This window comes from Somniosus microcephalus, chromosome 5, assembly GCF_052327205.1.
Source record: "Somniosus microcephalus isolate GS21.2 chromosome 5, FLI_Smic_1.0, whole genome shotgun sequence".
Lineage (NCBI taxonomy): Eukaryota > Metazoa > Chordata > Chondrichthyes > Squaliformes > Somniosidae > Somniosus > Somniosus microcephalus.
The window spans coordinates 318,644,964-318,667,382 of record NC_140991.1 but is presented as its reverse complement, the minus strand read 5'-3'; the positions used below and the strand labels follow the sequence as shown (position 1 = coordinate 318,667,382).

The 22,419-nt window shown below is 46.5% G+C and overlaps 1 protein-coding gene across 5 annotated transcripts in view; it reads right to left on the bottom strand.

Annotated features, from left to right (window-relative positions):
- Nucleotides 1–22,419, bottom strand: part of LOC147117905 (palmitoyltransferase ZDHHC3) — an 85,421-nt gene that overhangs the window by 2,127 nt on the left and 60,875 nt on the right. For 3 of the 5 annotated variants that reach the window (XM_085989306.1, XM_085989308.1, XM_085989307.1), the window contains one exon: nucleotides 364–1,361. The exons of 1 other annotated variant lie outside the window; for it this stretch is intronic. In XM_085989306.1, coding sequence (XP_085845432.1) covers nucleotides 1,158–1,361 — 204 coding nt within the window. In that variant the 3' untranslated portion in view covers nucleotides 364–1,157. Of the gene's footprint in view, nucleotides 1–363; nucleotides 1,362–17,355; nucleotides 21,369–22,419 lie in introns of those variants that run through there. One more of the 5 variants, XM_085989309.1, reaches the window with a different exon arrangement.

Here is a 22,419-nt window from a genome sequence, read left to right as displayed (position 1 = left end):
CCTATTGACTGAATGACGTTTCGCTGATTGACTACTGTAGTTATGTAGATACTTTTGTGCTGGTTCCATGACCAAAACTGCAAACGTTCCCATCTTTGTCTCACTTTGTTGAAATGACCAAACTATAGTAAGTTCACAGGAACAAGGTGAAACATTTCCAATTTCTAGCAGCCTTCGATTTCAAAGTGCATGAAATGTTTCCCTGTGAATTCTTGAGGTGTGAAAAGCTGTTGTGAGAATCGAGTTATTGGATTAATGATAACTGACTGTAACAAGGTTTAATAAAGATCAGCAAAGCCATTATTTTCAATGTAAGCACCCCATCGCCAACCGGTTTGTCTTTGAATACTTGCCTGAACAATGCAGTGTGACCAACTCTTTTAATAAAAAAAAGCTTCTGTTTAATTTATACAAGGCGGAGATGTACTTTTGGGTTTACACAAAGCTGCATAAGGTCCACTTTATTATCAGGTAACTTTTAAGATTCACCATCAGGTATCCTGGGGCAGCCAGCGTACATGACGTTAGACAAAGGGACACTGCAAAAAGCTGGCAGAGCTCACCGGTACAAATTCAGTGTCTCGGAGGAGACAATACTTTGTAAAGAGAAGAGGTGAATAACGTTTTTTTTGCAAACTTCTCTTCCGGAAAGGGCCTCAGTCCTGGCTGGGTCCTGGTCCATCGCACCAGATGGAGGTTAGACACACAGCCCGTGGGAAAGAAAGTGAGATCAGCAAAGGGGCAAGGGCGGCTGCACCCAGGAGCCCAGACTGGCTGTTTCCAGGGGCAGTGTGGAGATCTCGGAGCTCATTTGCCTTCTCCAGGCTGTACGCCACAGGAGGAGGAAATGCAGATTAAAAATACATTTAAAATAAAAAATCCAGACAAATAATACTTCGACGTATTTTACAAACCAACAGGTTTCAATGTTTACATTTCACCCGCCCACCAAAATATATTTGTTTTGTTTCGGATAGCAGAAGACATTCTTATTAATACTATCGCTGAATAAGACAGAATGCATTTCTTGTTTTTGTATATCCGTCTGTCACAGGTCCTGTGGGGGAAGTTGCTATAAAAAAAAATATGTCCATCAAATGGGCAAAGCTTCGTCCTGTTTGGGAGTTCCTCAGCAAGTGTAACATTTCAATAATGACTTAGCCTTGTTGCTCAGTTAGTGCTTCAGTGACATCGTCCTTGGCCATTTCAATGCCAGCAGCTTGCGCCCTCTTCCTGCACTGAAGACCGGAGAATGGGTTGAACCATCCCAAGGAGAAGCTGCCATCAAATGCTGCCTTCATTCCTTCCCAACCCAACTTCTTCTCCCAAGTGGGCGTTTCATTCTTGAGGCGCTCAATGCCCTAGAAACAATTATGATGACACAATGTAACGGCTGCAGGGAAATCCATACGATGTTAAATATATCTGCCAGACCACGAATTATTACAAAATTCCTTTACAGAGATTATACAAGGGAACCCAGGTAGTTTCAATAACCAGGGAGCATTGATTGAAAGTAATTGGTAGAAGGATTAGAGGGGAGTTGAGGAGAACTTTTTTCACCCAGAGGGTGGTGGGGGTCTGGAACTCACTGCCTGAAAGGGTGGTAGAGGCAGAAACCCTCATCACATTTAAAAAGTACTTGGATATGCGCTTGAAGTGCCGTAACCTACAGGGCTACAGACCAAGAGCTGGAAAGTGGGATTAGGCTGGAGAGCTCTTTTTCGGCCGGCACAGACACGATGGGCCGAATGGCCTCCTTCTGTGCTGTAAATTGCTCTGATTCTAAGGGACTTCAGCTGAGGAACCTTTGGAAACATTTTAAATCTACTTTCCCAATGTTTTCAAGGTTTTTGTATGAAAGGTTTCAAACATTCCCATGAGAATACTTCTACGCTCCTCAGCGGGAGTTTTATTTTGCCTACATCGATGAACATTGGAAAAGCCCGTTATTCTCTGTCTCTTACTATCCAAATATATACATTTCTACGTTGGAGTAAACACGTCACGTCGGTATGAAGATGACCAGATGTGGCTCCACCAGATAAACAGATTCACTGAACCGCAGGCCCTCAGCCTGTAAATTACCCATTCTGCTAAAGTAGGTCCATTTTATAGTGGGAAAAAATAGCCTCTCTACATAAATAAGCTTAAAGGTTGAAGGGAGCAATTCCTTTAAATCTTTATCATTCCCAACTAATTGTGCTAATGTTTTAACGACTGATAATCCATTGCAAAATGAGAAGAATTGTGCGGTAAACAAATGGTAATATTAGGTCCTGCGTGAAATGAAGCATGCGATTCCTCTTACAGTACTCGGTGATTCTGCTTCGTGCGTGCATCCACTTGTACGCTAGAACTGATAAAAAGTACAACTCATTTGCCACGGCATTTTACTCCTGGATTGGGATTCCCGTAAAATGGGAATGGGGCACTGGAATGTACACCTCAGAAGAGGTTATTCCTCAATGTCCACGGGGCACTGATCCAGTCTGCTGAATGACTGCTCCCTTCTCCAAACATCTAAGACAGGGGTATGTCTGTGTCGTGCATTAATACCACCAGGACTCAAGTATAAAGCTGGAGAGCCAGGCAGCCTCCAATTTGCTTTCTTTGGCCTGGGTTTAGATCCATGCCCCAGAGGTGATTATTACAGCAAGATTATGGTGGACTATCTAGCCCCTTGGACAAGGGACATTTAGTTAAATGAGCACGTGGATATTTCATGCAGAACATATACCTGGATCATTAAAGGCCAAATATCAGTAAAGATTTCTAGTTAGAGTTGTGCAGGTACCATCTCTACTCCAAGATAGGCTGTAGCGTTAGAAGACAAGAAAAAAAAGTCAGAGTTAGTTAAAGAGGCAACAGCAAGGAAAGGCGAAAACCAGATAGCACAGTTCTTACTCAGTTAAACCGAGACTGATGTAAATACCAAAGTGACGGTTAGATTGTGTATCGCTGTTAAAGATTAGTAAAAAAAAAAGCAATGAATCTGTTAGAATGGTCCAGCCTTTCCTATTCTTTATTAGTGTGATCAACAGCGCACCGAACGTGGTTTCTTTAACTCTCTGCTCCTCTTCTCACCTCAATCATTCCACCCACTCACCTCACCAAAGGATGCTGAGTCGTTGAGGATATTCAAGGCTGAGATCGATAGATTTTTGGACTCTAGAATCGAGGGATATGGGGATCGGGCGGGAAAGTGGAGTTGAGGTCGAAGATCAGCCGTGATCTCATTGAATGGCGGAGCAGGCTCGAGGGGCCGTGTGGCCGACTCCTGCTCCGAGTTCTTATGTTCTTATGATAGCGAGGCCCATCTTGCAGAGCGCTGGAGGAACTTGTGCAATTCACCAGGGCTGTCTCGGGGCTGCGACCAGCAGAAAACGAGACCGGAAGAATTTGAGCGGGGGTTTTTTGGGAGATATGGGCACAGTGCTGGAAGGAGACACAGAAATGTTTAAGAACATTAGAAAGGAAAGGAAGGTTCGCGACGGGGCAGTAGCCGCAGGAGATCGAGGGGGGTTAAAGGTGGTTTTTGTGGCGAACTGGTGACTGTAAAGGGATGGTGTCCGAGGAGAGAGTGTCAGCTATGTGGGAGCTGGCAGTAGGTGCTGAGTGGTCAGAACTGGAGTGGGGAGCGGATCAAGGTGGCAGGGTGTCGTTTTCAAGTTGGAAAGGATGTTATGTATTAACCATATTAACAATTTATTTTAAAAAGTCTTTCAACAGGTCCCTTTTCCTAAAACTACCACTGCCCCAGGCTCTGAAGATCAAAATATATTATCTACAACAACAGCTTGTATTTATATAGCGCCTTTAATGTAGTAAAATGTCCCAAGGCACTTCACAGGAGTATTATAAGACACAAAATTTGACACCGAGCCACATAAGGAGAAATTAGGGCAGGTGACCAAAAGCTTGGTCAAAGAGGTAGGTTTTAAGGAGCGTCTTAAAGAAGGAAAGAGAGGCGGAGAGGGTTTGGGAGGGAATTCCAGAGTTTAGGGCCCAGGCAACAGAAGGCACGGCCACCAATGGTTGAGCGATTATAATCAGGGATGGTCAAGAGGGCAGAATTAGAGGAGCGCAGATATCTCGGGGGGAGGGGGGTTGTGGGGCTGGAGGAGATGACAGAGATAGGAAGGGGCGAGGCCATGGAGGGGTTTGAAAACAAGGATGAGAATTTACGCAGAGCGGGCTCCCAGTGGGATCGCTGTCAGATATGAGCCTGCCACTGCAAGGGTGCAAACTGCCCCCCAACGCCAACATTTGGCGGCAGTGCGCAGGGGAGGTGTGGCCAATGGCCATAGGGCTGCTGTTTCCGCTGACGTCCTGCCCAATCTGGGGTGGGAGTGCGGAGGAAAATCCAGCCTGTACCGGTTATTGTAACACAGCCATCAATGAGTTGACCCAAGCTGACACAACACCCACCCACTTTCACTTCTGTCGCTATTAGTCACTGAATGGACCAACACGTGAACAGATTTACACAAAATATCACTGTCAAATGGTCGATTTCCACAGCTGTCTGTCTCGTACTTTATTGACAAACTGCTGAAAAAAATCAAAGACTTATTTTAACCTCACTACCAATTCCGAAGTGAAAGCTATGCAAGTTGACAAACCATTTAAGAAAAATGTCTTTTGCTTCACTAAGTTCGGTTCAGTATCCAACATCTCTCTCTTGCTGTGACATTTCTGATGCCATTTTAGAAACACGCGGCGGTTCAATATTTTAGAGAATGGAATAATAGGGAACACAGCAGGAAGACAACCATTTTCAAAAGTGCTTAATGTCAAGGTACCTGCAGACACAGTGTAGGTGCAGAGTGAGCGGGTATTAGGAACAGGGAGCATTCTGGAAACCTGCCGCATATCCTCCACTTTAGATTTACGCAGGAAGGAATAGAGGGAAACAGACAAGTTGAAGATGTCCAGGAACACCGTTAGCAAGAAAAGAAAAAACATTTGATAGAAGCAGGTCGCTGCATCTTTAGCTTGTTTGTTCCTGGGATGTGAGCATCGCTGGCAAGGCCTTGAGAAAGTGGTGTTGAGCCGCCTTGTTGAACTGCTGCAACTGGTTTGGTACAACCGAGTGTCTCGCTCAGCCATTTCAGAGGGTAGTTAAGAGTCAACCACATTGCTGTGGGTCTGGAGTCACATATAGGCCAGACTGGGTAAGGGCGGCAGATTTCCTTCCCTAAAGGAACATTAGTGAACCAGATGGGTTTTTAAGACAATCCGGTCGTTTCACACTCACCATTACTGATACTAGCTTTTTATTCCAGATTTATTTTATTTAATTCCTCAGCTGCCGTGGTGGGATTTGAACTCACGTCTCTGGATCATTAGTCCAGGCCTCTGGATTATGAGCCCAGTAACATAGAAAAATAGGAGCAGGAGTCGGCCATTCAAGCCTGCTCCACCATTCAATGTGATCATGGCTGATCCTCTATCTCAATACCATATTCCCGCTCTCTCCCCATACCCCTTGATGCCTTTTGTGTCTAGAAATCTATCTATCTCCTTCTTAAATATATTCAGTGACTTGGCCGCCACAGCCTTCTGTGGTAGAGAATTCCACAGGTTCACCACCCTCTGAGTGAAGAAATTTCTCCTCATCTCAGTCCTAAATGTCCTACCCCATATCCTGAGACTGTGACCCCTCGTTCTAGACCCCCCAGCCAGGGGAAACATCCTCCCTGCATCCAGTCTGTCTAGCCCTGTCAGAATTTTATACGTTTCAATGAGATCCCCTCTCATTCTTCTAAACTCTAGTGAATACAGGCCTAGTTGACCCAATCTCTCCTCATAAGACAGTCCTGCCATCCCAGGAATCAATCTGGTGAACCTTCACTGCACTCCCTCTATGGCAAGTATATCCTTTCTTAGGTAAGGAGACCAAAACTGCACACAGTACTCCAGGTGTGGTCTCACCAAGGCCTTGTATAACTGTAGTAAGACATCCTTGCTCCTGTACTCAAATCCTTTGCAATGAAGGCCAACATACCATTTGCCTTCCTAACTGCTTGCTGCACCTGCATGTTTGCTTTCAGTGACTGGTGTACAAGGACACCCAGGTCCCTTTGTACATCAACATTTCCCAATCTATCACCATTTAAATAACACTCTGCCTTTCTGTTTTTCCTACCGAAGTGGATAACTTCACATTTAGCCACGTTATACTGCATCTGCCATGTATTTGCCCACTCACTCAACGTGTCTAAATTGCCTTGAAGCCTCTTTGCATCCTCCTCACAACTCACAATCCCACCTAGTTTCGTGTCGTCAGCAAACTTGGAGATATTACATAATCACTATGCTACCGTTCCCCCTAGGGCAGCACGGTGGCATAGTGGTTAGCACTGTTGCCTCACAGCGCCAGGGACCCGGGTTCGAATCCGGCCTCGGGTGACTGTCTGTGTGGAGTTTGCACATTCTCCCCGTGTTTGCGTGGGTTTTCTCCGGGTGCTCCGGTTTCCTCCCACAGTCCAAAGATGTGCGGGTTAGGTTGATTGGCTATGATAAATTGACCCTTAGTGTTAGGGGGATTAAATACGTGGGGTTACGGGGATAGGGTGGGATATGTGTTGGTGTAGGGGTTATGGGGATCGGGTGGGATATGTGTCGGTGCAGGCTCGATGGGCCTAAATGGCCTCTATCTGCACTGTGGGGTTTCTGTGTGATTCTGTGTCTGTGTGTGAAATGGACTCGATAGATTTGCCTGCCCTCAAGGTCTGGTGTTACAATGCATGGAAGATGGGCTGGTCAAGGAGGAATGCTGACATTTAAAATATTTGCCCAGGAACAAAAAGTGCAACATGTGGGCAGAAGTCTCAAAAATCAGCAACTTCATAAGGTGCAAAGAAATGTCGACGTCATTCATATTTATATAAAAAGAAAAACAGACTTGCATTTCTATAGCGCCTTTCACGACCACTGGACGTCCCAAAGCGCTTTACAGCCAATGAAGTACTTTTTGAAGTGTGGTCACTGTTGTAATGTGGGAGAGCAACAGTCACCTCCAAGAGGGTGGGCTAATCGACATTAAGTTGGGATTGTGAGGAATGTCTCAGTAACTAACTACTGTCCAGTGTGATAGGAGATGCTCTTCCAGCTCCCGGTTGCTTTCCGATGTTAGAATCTTCCACTGCCAATGTTCGCCACACTTATGAGTGGCCTGGAGTTACCCAGGTAACGGTATTGCCCTCAAAAGTGTTGAACAAGCTGCTCACACGACATAGAACTTCCCTGCAGAAACACCGGCGACAAAAATAAATCCCATCCCCTCCTTTGGCTGCACGGTACTGTTACACTGGGAGTGTTTTCACAATAAAGGTTGTTCCTGCTTCCACCGCGCCACATCACACTGTCCTCGGGCTGACAGCAACCTCCAAATTAAACATGAATTTTCAACAAAGAAAATCAAGTTAGACAAAGCAGACAAGGAGAATGGAGCTAATGTCACCTTGGTCTTCAAAGAGCATGCGACTAATTTCCACACTGGGGGTTAACTACTACGGCAAGATGATAAAGAGTAGGGGTAAAGTATGGTGATAACTGGCTTGGAATCGGAAACAGTAACCAACAATTGGAATGTTTCCAGCCCAGTGCAGCCCACAAGCTTTGCTCTGACACCAAGTAATGGTCAACAATATAAGTGACTAACAGCCGTCAACTTTTGGGGAAGAAACCCGCTTCTTGCTTTTTGGGGAGAGGAGGGGCAGATCAGTTATCTCTTCCCTCTTCACCCCTCCTCCCCCGCTCCCCCCCACTCCACCTCCTCCACTCCCCCACCTCCCCTCCCCCCCCCCTCCCCCTCAAGGCGGGATATTCTACTCTGAGCACCGCTCAAATAAAACAGATACGTCTGCAACATCTGCAGATTCGACACCTCCGGCAAAATTAGCCAATGGGATCCCAATTTTTTCTTTTAATCGCACCCTCGATGAAACAGCTACAAATCTGAAAATGGGTCAGGAACACGAAGTAATCGTTAACAGGTGTTGTGTACTTTGCAACATCTTGAAACACAGAAAGAAAATGAGAAAAGGTCAACTCAGCTCATCCCTCCAACATTCCAACTCTCCCGGATTAAGTTCAGCTGTGCCTTGAAATGCCCCTAAAATCAGTGCCTCGACCACCTTGCCCAGCAAATTATTCTAGGCACGTATCACCCTGTATGTGAAGTTCCATTAAGTATTTAATCAGCTGTGGCTCAGTGGGTAGTATCCTCACCTCTGGAGTCAAGAAGGTGGTGAGTTGAAGTCCCACTCCAGCGATTTTAACACAAAAATCTAGGCTGACACTCCACTGCAGTACTGAGGGAGCGCCACGCTGTTGGAGGGGCAGGACTGAGGGAGTGCTACACTGTCGGAGGGGCAGGACTGAGGGAGCGCCACGCTGTCGGAGGGGCAGGACTGAGGGAGTGCTACACTGTTGGAGGGGCAGGACTGAGGGAGTGCTACACTGTCGGAGGGGCAGCACTGAGGGAGCACCGCATTGTCAGAGGGTCAGTACTGAGGGAGCGCTGCACTGTCGGAGGGGCAGGACTAAGGGAGTGCTGCACTGTTGGAGGGGCAGTATTGAGGGAGCGCTGCACTGTCGGAGGGGCAGTACTGAGGTAGTGCTGCACTGTCGGAGAGGCAGTACTGAGGGAGCGCCGCACTGTCGGAGGGGCAGTACTGAGGGAGCGCTGCACTGTCCGAGGGGCAGTACTGAGGGAGTGCCGCACTGTTGAAGCGGCAGTACTGAGGGAGCGCCGCACTGTCGGAGGGGCAGTACTGAGGGAGCGCCGCACTGTCAGAGGGGCAGTACTGAGGGAGCGCTGCACTGTCGGAGGGGCAGTACTGAGGGAGCGCTGCACTGTCGGAGGGGCAGTACTGAGGGAGTGCCGCACTGTCGAAGGGGCAGTACTGAGGGAGCGCCGCACTGTTGGAGGAGCAGTACTGAGGGAGCGCCACGCTGTTGGAGGGGCAGGACTGAGTGAGTGCTACACTGTCGGAGGGGCAGGACTGAGGGAGCGCTGCACTGTCGGAGGGGCAGTACTGAGGGAGTGCTACGCTGTTGGAGGGGCAGGACTGAGGGAGTGCTACACTGTCGGAGGGGCAGCACTGAGGGAGCGCCGCATTGTCAGAGGGTCAGTACTGAGGGAGCGCTGCACTGTCGGGGGGCAGGACTAAGGGAGTGCTGCACTGTCGGAGGGGCAGTACTGAGGGAGCGCTGCACTGTCAGAGGGGCAGTACTGAGGGAGCGCTACACTGTTGGAGGGGCAGTACTGAGGTAGCGCTGCACTGTCGGAGAGGCAGTACTGAGGGAGCGCTGCACTGTCGGAGGGGCAGTACTGAGGGAGCGCTGCACTGTCGGAGGGGCAGTACTGAGGGAGTGCCACACTGTTGAAGCGGCAGTACTGAGGGAGTGCCGCACTGTCGGAGGGGCAGTACTGAGGTAGCGCTGCACTGTCGGAGGGGCAGTACTGAGGGAGCGCCGCACTGTCGGAGGGGCAGTACTGAGGGAGCGCCGCACTGTCGGAGGAGCAGTACTGAGGGAGCGTCGCACTGTCAGAGGGGCAGTACTGAGGGAGCGCTGCACTGTCGGAGGGGCAGTACTGAGGGAGCGTCGCACTGTCAGAGGGGCAGTACTGAGGGAGCGCTGCACTGTCGGAGGGGCAGTGCTGAGGGAGTGCTGCACTGTCGGAGGTGCCGTCTTTCAGATGTGACGTTAAACCGAGGCCCCGTCTGCTCTCTCAGGTGGATGTAAAAGATCCCACGGCCACTATTTCGAAGAAGAGCAGGGGAGTTCTCCCCGGTGTCCTGGGGCCAATATTTATCCCTCAATCAACATCACTAAAACAGATTATCTGGTCATTATCACATTGCTGTTTGTGGGAGTTTGCTGTGCGCAAAATGGCTGCCGCGTTTCCGACATTACAACAGTGACTACACTTCAAAAAGTACTTAATTGGCTGCAAAGCGCTTTGGGACATCCGGTGGTCGTGAAAGGCGCTATATAAATGCAAGTCTTTCTTTTAAACTTGTTTTTCACTAATTAATAATTTATGGCCACTGATCCTATTATCCAATCATAATTTAAAGTCATTTTCAGGATTTATCTTCTCTAAGTCATTTAATATTTTACATAGGATTTCATAGGGTATACGGCACAGAAACAGGCCATTCGGCCCAACCAGTCTATACTATTCACTTCAACCACTCCCTGTGGTAGCGAGTTCCACATTCTCACCACTCTCTGGGTAAAGAAGTTTCTTCTGAATTCCCTATTGGATTTCTCGGTGACTATCTTATATTGATGGCCTCTAGTTATGCTCTTCCCCACAAGTGGAAACATTCTCTCTGTATCCACTCTATCAAAACCTTTCATAATTTTAAAGACCTCTATTAGGTCACCCCTCAGCCTTCTTTTTTCAAGAGAAAAGAGACCCAGCCTGTTCATCCTTTCCTGATGTGTATACCCTCGCATTTCTGGTATCATCCTTGTAAATCTTCTCTGCACCCGCCCCAGTGCCTCTATATCCTTTTTATAATATGGCGACCAGAACTGCACGCAGTGCTCCAAGTGTGGTCTAACCAAGGATCGATATTGTACAAACGCCAACAGGATCCCCGGAGATGGTGACGAGTTTGCACAGAGAATATGGAGCAACAAATTGGAGCTGCCAGTTCTGCCAGTTTTGGTAAATCTTTACATTTAAATTCGCACAAATTCTAAAATGGACCCTTCTCCTGACGACGGGCTGCGCCTGAGGCAGGAACTATTCCCTCCACAGAAGCAGACCGACCTGCTGAGCCTTTCCAGGAATTGGTTTTTGCTTCTCGTCACTGCAGTCCGATCAGTAAAACATTAACACATACAGCGCTGAACTGCGTGAGCTGAATGTTGGAGGGAAGCGCTGAATTTTGACTTTTCTCAATTTCTTTCTGCGTATCGAGGTCTTGTAACGTGTGTAAATTGAGAATCCCACACAGCTGATTACGTCTAGTAAATGCAACACTTGGTCCAAATGGCTTTAGTTACATTTTGATAATTAATTCCCCTCCGCTCACACTTATGGTACAACACCCAAGCCAATCTCCAATATCTCACCCAAGTGGCCATTCTCTGTGATGCCAAACAGTGAGAGTTTTGGTGGGCTATTCAGCCATAGGAGGGGCAGCAAAGCTAAACATAATCCTATTCTCACTTGTCCACTCACTTCCAGCAGTGAGCTCAGAATAGCCATCAGGAGTTTAAACCCTGGCTGGATTTCCAGTCGCTAACCCAGGAATACCAGGGATATTTATAGGGTACCGACTAGAAGATTCACTCCATCACCTCCCTAATCTGTACGATCCAGTGCTGATCATAGAACATAAGGATTAGGAGCAGGAGTTGGCCACACGGCCCCTCGAGCCTGCTCCGCCATTCAATAAGATCATGGCGGATCATCGACCTCAACTCCACTTTCCCGCCCGATCCCCATATCCCTCGATTCCCCCAGAGTCCAAAAATCTATCGATCTCAGCCTTGAATATACTCAACGACTCAGCATCCACAGCCCTCTGGGGCAGAGAATTCCAAAGATTCACCACCCTCAAGAATTGTGCCAGTTTCCTTGCAAATGAAGCTATCCCCAAAGTATTGCAAGGCAGATTTGGCATACTGGGAAAGCAAATTTATGATAAAGTTGCGTTTGTGACTTTGGTACATGCAGATCGGTATCGATAAAAGCAAATTGCTGGCTTCTGTGGCGAGCAAAGGGGTTGGCTTGCCCATGGCCAGCCCAGGATGGTAGATGTGATACCAAATACTGCTGGCAGGAGCTGCCAGGATTTCCATTTGACGTTTCCCAGTGAACTCCCACCCCCGCCCCCTTCTCTCCCCAAGCAACGAGGCGCTGACACCAGGGGCATTTACTGCAGAGGGCACGTGCGCTGTTAAAGAAAACCCTCTCATGTAAAAAGGACCACCTTAGGGCTCAGGTTATTAGGTTTATGGGGCAACATGGATTAACCAATCTAGAGACTAGGCACAGCAGATGTCAAAAACATCTCTCTGCAGAATAAGCAGCCAGAGCACAACAAGATAGCTAGCGTAGAATTAACTGCATTCCTGTAGACAATGGATCCTTAGATGAGAATCGTAACACATGACTTTAGGAGTGTACAAGTTTAATATAGTTCAGCAAGGTTACCATGGCTACAGAAGTAGAGTGGGGAAGGTATTGACTAGAGGAACCTTGAAGAGATAAGGCCTCCTATCAAACTGGACAAAACCAATTTTTACCATTTTTAGAGAACAACAACAGCAACTTGTATTTATATAGCGCCTTTAATTTACTAAAACGTCCCAAGGCGCTTCACAGGAGTATTATAAGACAGAACATTTAACACCGAGCCACATAAGGAGAAATTAGGGCATGTGACCAAAAGCTTGGTCAAAGAGATAGGTTTTAAGGATACTCTTCCATCTTTCTTAATCCTGGTCGCAGTTATGTAAGTCCTGAGAAATCCCCATTTCAAATTTCCACTAGCCAACATGGACGAAATGAAATATTAATTTTAAATTGTAGGTTTAAGTTTGTTTTATGCAACTGTTAGTCAATGCGCGTCGATTCTTGAATAATCATACTTTTAAACTAGTGCAAGATGCCTTGGGTCGACCCAGTTAGATTTTAAAATGGAAGAAAGAAGTGCTGGACCTGTTTGAACAATGCCGACTCCAACAAGCCTCATTAGCAAAGCGAGTGTCAGTCTGTGAGAACAGCTGAGAGAGTGACTGGAATTCCAGAGACTGAGATAAGAGGCAGGGACCGTAAGATTGTTATGAATTATGTTAGTTGGTTTTTAGACTAATTTGCTTTACTATCTTATAAACATTAGTATCTTCTAATCATCAGTAATAGATCAATAATCGTGTGTAAGGGTTAAATGTAGAAGTTTGTAATCATCAACTGCGTACAAGTATAACCTGAATTATGTACAACATGTAACCCATTTTCTTATGCTTAAAATTCCCTGAGTGAGCTGTAACCAGACAACCTGGGGTGAGGAAGAGATTGCCACGGTCAAATAGACTGCAGCTCGCCTGGGATCCAAGGGTCGGGCGCAGTTACCATTGTGTTGGAATGTTATCACATCCGCAGCGAATTATAAAAACAAAGGCCAACAGCAAGGGCCATATCTCAACCTGTGGAGACAGATTCCTTTTGTGTTGCCATGACTACCCCAGATATGGGTCTTGATGGTCAAACACATGATGAGAGCGCGTCATCAGACCGAAAACCTGCGTAAGGCAGGCCGCTACAAACGTGGCATCTTTATGATTGGATTTTGGGTTTGGACGTCAACCAGTGATTGGTTCAGGAGGACTCCATAGCTTTTGAATGAGAGTAAGGGTATAAGAAGGGGGTCTTAACAGCCACAAATTGTAGAAGATTTCAGGAGTAGAAGATCTCAGGAGCAAGAGATTTCAGGACGAATCAAAGAGACAGAGAGGCGCAGGAGACACAGGGTGCTGCCTACTCACAGTTGCAGCTTCGACCCAGAGAATGATGGGGTAATAGAAGTCTCAATTATAAGGTGTCAGCTGTGGCTCAGTGGGTAGCACACTCGGTCGAGTCATGAAGGTTGTGGGTTCAATTCCCACTCCAGGGACTTGACTGTAAAGTGCTTTGAGACATCCGGTGGTCGTGAAAGGCGCTATATAAATGCAAGTCTATATATTAAGTCTTGCTTGTGCTGAATAAAGTTAAATCACTGTCCCCAATACGGGTCAACCTTGAATCATTTGGAACCAGGTAAACTAGCGAGAGACGTAAAAAGGAAAAGATTAGCGAAAGTAAATGTGGGTCCCTTACAGGCTGTGACAGGAGAAATTATAATGGGGAGTAAGGAAATGGCAGAGAAATTAAACAAATACTTTGGGGGAAAAATGTAGTTGGTTTGCACCTCCTGTTAGCGCCTTAAGAGGGCGCTAAGCAACTAGCGCCCGGGCGCGGTGATGTTTGCGCCGCTCACGAAATTAACTAGACATTTTGCGGCGGCGCTAAACACTACCGCCACGATCTCCTGCGCCGGCAAATCGTGACATCAATCGAGTGTGCAACGCCCCAGACCGGATATTGAGTGGCGCCCCGTCTTACCGCCTGCCGCTAGCAACGACAGGTTGAGGGGAGCGTTTTGCAGTCGGGAAGGGACTAGGGGAGCGCTATTTAAAGGCGACCGCTTCATCCCTTTTTTTGTCTGCGAAATTTTTACACCACGCATTCCGAGTGAGAGAGAGAGACTGCAGGAGATATTCAAAGCTGTGTTGAGGAGTTTTGGGTACTGAGCAGCACTTAGCAGGTTCTTTCTGATTTGATCTTCCTTGCATCGATTTAGAAGAGACTGTGGGGGCTGCACTCTGAGCTCTTTCCCTGGCCTCTCCTTTGTTCTTTCCAGCAGATTTGATGTACAGGTCTCTCCAGGCTGAGATTCAAGGCTGCAGTGAGCAGGGTGTGGCTGGAGAGCAAGATCGACACTCACCTTTAAGAACTGGCCGGCGCCAGTATGTCTGTGTTCCATTGCTGACTGACATCACGAGCTTCGCCAGCGCTCTGAGGTAGCGCCTCGCTCCTCGGCCTTTGTGCTTTAAGACAGGTGTGAAGTGCCTGATTTAGCGCTCCAATCACCTCAATAAAAGCCAAGTTTGCAGTCGGAGGCGATAATTAGCGGCAGGCGCTAATCTTTGCACCCGGCCGATAATTGCGCCCCAAATGGGGCGATACTGAATTTCTCCCCCTTTGTGTGTCTTCACGGAAGATGCAAAAAACTTCCCAGAAATAGTGGTGAACTAAGGGTCCAGCAAGGATGAGGAACTGAAAGAAATTAGTAAAAAAAAAATAGTACTGGATAAATTAATGGGACTGAAAGCTGATAAATCCCCTGGACCTGATGGCCTACATCCTGGGGTTTTGAAGGAGGTGGCTATAGAGATAGTGGATGCATTGGTTGTCATCTTCCAAAATTCCATAGATTCTAGAACGGTTCCCGCGGATTGGAAGCTGGAAAATGTAACCCCGCTAATTAAGAAAGGAGGGAGAGAGAAAACGGGGAACTACAGACCAGTTAGCCCGACATCAGTAGTAGGGAAAATGCTAGAATTTATTAAGAAGGACATGGTAACAGTGCACTTAGAAAATGATAAGATTGGGCAGAGTCAACACGGATTTGTGAAAGGGAAATCGTGTTTGTCAAATAGAGTTTTTTGAGGTTGTAACTAGCAGAATAGATAAGGGGGAACCAGTGGATGTGGTGTATTTGGATTTTCAGAAGGCATTCGATAAGGTGCCACACAAGAGGTTATTAAATAAAATTAGGGCTCATGGGATTGGGGTAATATACTAGCATGGATTGAGGATTGGTTAACGGACAGAAAACAGAGTATGACTAAACGGGTCATTTTCGGGTTGGCAGGCTGTAACTAGTGGGGGTACTGCAAGGATCAGTGCTTGGGCCTCAGCTATTCACTATATCAATGATTTGGATGAGGGGACCAAATGTAATATATCCAAGTTTGCCGATGATACAAAGCTGGGTGGGAATGTAAGTTGTGAGGAGGATGCAAAGAGGCTTCAAGGGGATATAGACAAGCTAAGTGAGTGGGCAAGAACATGGCAAATGGAATATAATGTGGAGAAATGTGAAGTTATCCACTTTGGTAGGAAAAATAGAAAAGCAGAGTATTTTTTAAATGGAGAGAGATTGGGAAATGTTAGTGTTCAGAGGGACCTGGGTGTCCTTGTACACGAATCACTGAAAGTTAACATGCAGGTACAGCAAGCAATTAGGAAAGCAAATGTTATGTTGGCCTTTATTACAAGAGGATTTGAGTATAAAAGTAAAGGGGGGGAAATTCAGTTGGTTTGCGCCTCCCGTTAGCGCCTTACGAGGGTGCTAATGGGGCGCAAAGCAACTAGCGCCTGGGCGTGGCGCTGTTTGCACCGCTCATGAAATTAACTAGACATTTTGCGGCGGCGCTAAACATTACCGCCACGATCTCCTGCGCCGGCAGATCGTGACGTGTCGAGTGCGCAACGCCCCGGACATTGAGTGGCGCCCCCTGCCTTACCGCCTGCCGCTAGCAATGACAGGTTGAGGGGAGCGTTTTACAGTCGGGAAGGGACTGGGGGAGCGCTATTTAAAGGCGACCGCTTCCTGCCTTTTTTTGTTGATTGAGAGAGAGAGAGAGAGAGACTTCTGGAGAGATTCAACGCTGTGTGAAGGAGTTTTGGGTACTGAGCAGCACTTTGCAGGTTCATTTCGATTTGTCCTTGTATCGATTTAGAAGAGACTGTGGGGGCTGCAATCTTGAGCTCTTTCCCTCGGCCTCTCCATTGTTCTTTCCAGCAGATTTGATGTACAGGTCTCTCCAGGCCGAGATTCAAGGCTGCAATGAGCAGGATGTGGATGGAGAGCAAGATCAACCCTCCCCTTTAAGAACTGGCCGGCGCCAGTGTGTCTGTGTTCCATTGCTGACTGACATCACATGAGCTTTGCCAGCACCCTGAGGTAGCGCCTCGCTCCTTGGCCTTTACGCCTTAAGACAGGTGTGAAGCGCCTGATTTAGCGCTCCAATCACCTCCAGGGGCCAAGTTTGCAGTCGGAGGCGATAATTAGCGCCAGGCGCTAATCTTTGCACCCGACCGATAACAGCGCCCCAAACGGGGCGATACTGAATTTTTCCCCCTAGATGTCTTACTGCAATTATATGGGGCCCTGGTGAGACCACACCTGGAGTATTATGGACAGTTTTGGTCTCCTTACCTAAGGAAGGATATACTTGCCATAGAGGGAGTGCAACGAAGGTTCACCAGACTGGTTCCCGGGATGGGGGGGATTGTCCTATGAGGAGAGATTGAGTAGACTAGGCCTATATTCTCTAGAGTTTAGAAGAATGAGAGGTGATCTCATTGAAACATGCAAAATTCTTACAGGGCTTGACAGGGTAGATGCAGGGAGGATGTTTCCCCTGGCTGGGGAGTCTAGAACCAGGGGTCACAGTCTCAGAATAAGGGGTCGACCATTTAGGACTGAGATGAGGAGGAATTTCTTCACTCAGAGGGTGGTGAATCTTTGGAATTCTCTGCCCCAGAGGGCTGTGGATGCTGAGTCGTTGAGTATATTCAAGGCTGAGATCGATAGATTTTTGGATATTAAGCGAATCAGGGATATGGGGATCGGGCGGGAAAGTGGAGTTGAGGTCGAAGATCAGCCATGATCTTATTGAATGGCGGAGCAGGCTCGAGGGGCCAAATGGCCGATTCCTGCTCCTATTGGGTGACAAATTAACACCAGCCAAATCCAAACACTGCACAAATTCTTTGTAAAATGTTTTATTTAATTATTCAATAATAGCACCCAAATCACACACAAGTATTCAGATTGTATCCGAACTAAATGTTTAGACAGAGAAATTTCCCAAGCGCCCCATGTTAAATGCATTCTTAAAATGTAGTATCTTCCCCTCCCCAACATACAGAGGACACAAGGTTACCAGAAATAATGATCTAACTGCATTTTTTGGCAATGCTGTAATATATAACACGAAAAACTTTAAACCAACAGTTTGTTGATAGCGTTTCTGCAAAGCAAATTAAATGGACAGTCTTGAAAGTAACCGATTAAAAGCCTCCGACGAGCTCGTTTTCTTCACTTGATTTCAAACAATAAGCCATTCTGTTGGCCCAAGAACTATACAAATATTCCTTTTCCACCATACAATATTCCTTTTCCACCGTACAATATTCCTTTTCCATATTCCAGCGTTGCAAAAGGAGTTTCACATCTTTTAATAACAATTTTAAACATTTGCTTTTTAAAAACAAACTCATAATTGCTCATGTGTTCAGTTCCCACATTAAGATCAAACCTCATCATAACCCATTTCTAGAATTACAAAACTCTTAGACCAACCAACCAACGTCTTGGGCCTTGAGCAACATTCCGCTAAGCTGCGTGGCCGCGCAGTCTGGGACCGGCTTTTCAAATCGGAGATTTGTGCGAAATTTTGATTGGGCCGCACTACCCCTTAAAGTGACCGCACAGCCAAAAAAAATTACAGGGAACATTGGCATGGAGTTTTTTTTTTTTTTAAAGCCAGAATTCTCTCCTTCAATTTAAAAAACAGAGAAAGTCTACCTTTGCTGTGCACAAATCTTACATTTAGTAGAAAACTGAACTGTCCCAAGCCCCATTGATACATGAAGACAAAAGTGATGTCTACTGAGCTACTCCTTTAATCTGGCAAGTTTTAAAAAAACACTTTACATTAGCTCCACGAAATAAAGTTTGCTACCTGTCCTTCCCGCTCTCCAAAAGGCATACACATGCTGGGGTATAGTTCTGTGGGTCCAGTACCTCTCGCAAGTGGCCATTTTGAAGTGTTAGCCCAGAGTGCATTGTCGGCTATCCAACAGGGGGAAGCACTATTCAACTGGTGTCAAAAAAGTGACGGGGAGCAGGACCAATTCTCCTTTTTCCTATTCTGGCAAGCTCCAGAGGCCAAACGTAGCACAACCAGAGGTGACGTGGGGAAAAACTCTTACGCAACGAGTGGTGGGGATTTGGAATGTGCTGCCTGATAGGGCGGTGGAGACAGATTCAATAGTAGCCTTCAAAAGGGAACTGGATAAATACTTGGAGAAAAAACTTGCAGGGATGTGGGGAAAGAGCGGGGGAGTGGGACTGACTGGATTGCTCTTCGAAAGAGCCAGCGCAGACTCGATGGCCTCCTTCTGCGCTGTGCTATTCTATGAATCACTGCCGCTCTGATCGAGATCGACTAACTTACCATAAGAATAATGTAAGAATAAGAAATATTCCTGGTCTGTCCGTTCAATACCAGTCTGTGCAATGCATTGAGACACAGTCATCAACAAACCCATTTTTTAATTAGCACGTTCTTTAAATGTTTTTTGTGGCCTCTGTTTTTACCTCCCATGTATAACGTCCATAAACCTGGCTAAAGCATACAGTAACTTTCAACCCAATTTTTAAAATAAAGATCTGGCAACACAAATAATGAAAGAAACTGACAATGAAACAGAAGCCTCTGAACAAAAGAACGTTTGGTCCAGTCCTCACACCCGCCTGTCCTGAATACAACCCTCAATATTTTCAGTCTGTACTAGGCACCATCAGATAACACAACTACAGGATGTTCTATAAAGATTGCTGTTGGCAGGACTCAGCAGGAACAAGGTAAACGCCAGTCCCTAGGCTGAAGTGTCGGAAACCACCTCAACAACCCCAGTTCATATGGCAGAGCACTAGGGAGTCCTGTTTGTGTAAATGTGACAGAGACACGGCTTTCAGTAGCTTGAACTCTACACAAATAATGTAAACCCCAAAAAGGACTGAATGCTGGGCGAATTGAAATTTAAGACTGAGATCGGTAAGATTTTTGTTGGAGAAAGGCATCGAGGGATGTGGAGCACAGGCGGCGGTACAGATCAGCCGTGATCTAACTGACTGGAGGAACAGGCTCAAGGGGCTGAATGGCCTCCTCCTGTTCCTGTGCAAGGAAAGGGAGGTAAACATGGACAGCCTGAAAACAATAGGAACAGCACAGGAACATTTGGGTGGGGGGGGGGGGAAGATTTAAAAACTTTGCAAAAGTCACGTTTTTAACGCAGCTCTTGCGCATCTACAAAAAACAAAAACATCCTGCCTCTAGTGTTTGGAAGACTGAAGTTACCCGCTGAAACCGTAAACATCACAAGACGAGAGTAAATCTGCACAGGACTGAGTAACATCCAGCAGTAAGTAGCCTTTATCATCATGATGAAGAGGAGGCATTTGGGTTAACAGCTAGGAATCTCAGTATTTACTCAGTAATGCTGTATTTACAGTCAGAGGAGGGAAACGGAGAAAGGGCAGGAAAAAAATGAAATAAAAATTTGTAATTTTATTATGTAAAACAAATGCATTCATTGATGTCGTGCTGGGTGCCCATGTAACATGACTTTGGCACTTCACAGGCATGGGTGGCCATAGACGAAGTGCCACACAGTGTTCCCCTTTAATATTGGGGGGGGGGGGTGCGTGACCCCTTTAACGGGCTGCGCGGCCCATTCAAATTTCCACCTACGCACGGTTTTTCCATTCAAAAGCCGGTGAGCCGGCTGCACAGGGCCGCCAGACCGCTGTGTGGCCGCAAGCTTAAAGGGAACATTGGTGCCACAAGTGATTTATGCAGTTCAGCCACATCAGTAAAGTATGCAAATGTGTGTTACAGGACACAACTTGAAATTAACTTAAGTGGGGGGACAGCAACTCCAAAGGATGCGTGCCAATATTGGTGGGTGATTCCCTTGCATCGAGAGCTCTTTATACAACTCGGAGTAATGATCATCGTTTACAGGCTGAGTTTAGCAACTATCCTTTTAAAAAGGTCAAGTCATTTCCCCTTTAACATTGAGGGACTCTGCTTCTTTGGTAGCATATGGATCTCACCCAAGGCAGCAGCAATGGGAGGGCAAAGCCAGGGCACACCAGTACCCAGTATGGAGAAAACCGGAACTGAGAGTCCAGATTGGAGCAAATACAGAACAAAAAAAGGAAGTCAGGCTCTTGAAAGCTATGGGGTAGTTGTGGTAAAATTCATGTTTTTTTAAGCAGGCAGGGTTGCCATCTGCGGCTAGCGCCCACACACCTTAGCGGTACGACCCCAACACAGTACTCAGCAAGTACCGTCATGACACCACGTCAATCAAGGCATCAGTTTATACTTCGGTAACTGTTACAGAATGTAAAGGCATGAACCAATAAAGGCAAGTCTGAACGAGAATTAATTTTCAGACCCTATTAGGACTCCTGAAATTTCAGATGAATGCCTGATCCCCAACAGTACTTTGTCACTAGATTTTCTTCAGTTTCCTTTATTTTAATCTTACAGCTACATCTGCAGTCTTTAGAAGCCTGTGTTATACAATATCCCAGTATAGTAGTGTAGGAGACGAGGAAGTTCGGCATTTTTACAGTCCTATTGCTTCACGGAACAGAGAAGGATGGAATACGTTGAGCAATGGACTGCGCCTTTTCATCGTCCACACTTTCAAAAAACACGTCGGCCACCCGAAAGGACACCACCTCGTAAATCACAATTGGTACTTTTAAAAGTAGTTTTATTGTTAAGAACCGGTTTATATTGGATTGCTGGCCTAGGATGACTCAGACCACATACTGGTACGGGTCTACCTTCCCTTGGTCTGGAGTTGCAAATGGGCTTAGCCATTCTACTGAAAATGGATGACCGAACACAGCTTTCATATTCATCCATTTTGTTTTTTTAGCCCATCTTCGCTCTTCCTTTTTCAACTGCTCTATTCCCTGGAAACAGAAATAGAACAGCTTAAATCAAGTAGGTCAGATTGGGGGAGGAGGACTTGCTTCTACCCACTACAGACAGAACACCAGAACATACATCAATCAGCAAAAAGTCACTGATAGTTCAATTTAACATCAGATTAAATTTTCAATTCATTAAAAAGACAACCAAATAGTTGGTATAATTTTTCAACGCACCCCCCACCCCCCCGTCAAGTGGGCAGGCCGAGGACCCGTTCCTCAGGCTTCGGCCAACGCCGCTTCAGAAACGGCAAAGAGCGACGCAGATAGACTTCAAATCTCCTGCCTCCCCCCCCCCCCCCCCCCCCCGACCGCTCAGAGGAAACGCCTCTCCCAGGTGGCTTGGCTGAAACCTGGCCACTTACTGCACGAGGGGAGGGGAAAAAAATTAAAATATCAGAAGGGCAACCCCATGTTCTGCCATGATGCAGTACAGCAGGGCACTGAGATGCTACGCCATCAATCCAACCACTGATCACATTTTTTTTTAAGTTCTTAAGTACACATCCTTATAGAACTGATGGATGAAATACAGGAAAAAATCCAAATCAATACATCACTAAGTAGAGCACAAACGTGGCACTTATAGCATTATATAGAAAACGACAGGAAACGGGCCTATACATTAGCATGATCCTATTAAACTGGTACAGCAAGTAGTCAAAAGTAGAGAAATTTGGCGAAATAACCATGGAAAGTCAAATAACCGATTGTGTAGATATACAATACTTTATATTTATACCGTGCCTCAAACGTGGGAAACATCCCAAGGCACTTCACGGGAGTGAAATAAGACATAAAATTGACTCCGAACCCAAGAAGTTATTCGGGACTGGTGACAAAGTTTGGTCAGAGGCAAGTTTTCAGGAGGAGCGTAAAGGAGGAGAGAGGTGGAGAGAGGGGTTTACGGAGGGAATTCCAGAGCTTGGGGCCGAGGCGGCTGAAGGTGTGGCCACCAATTGTGAGGCGAAGGAAGTGGGGGGATGCACAAGTGGCCAGAGTTGGGTTGTAGGGCTGGAGGATGCTATCGAGA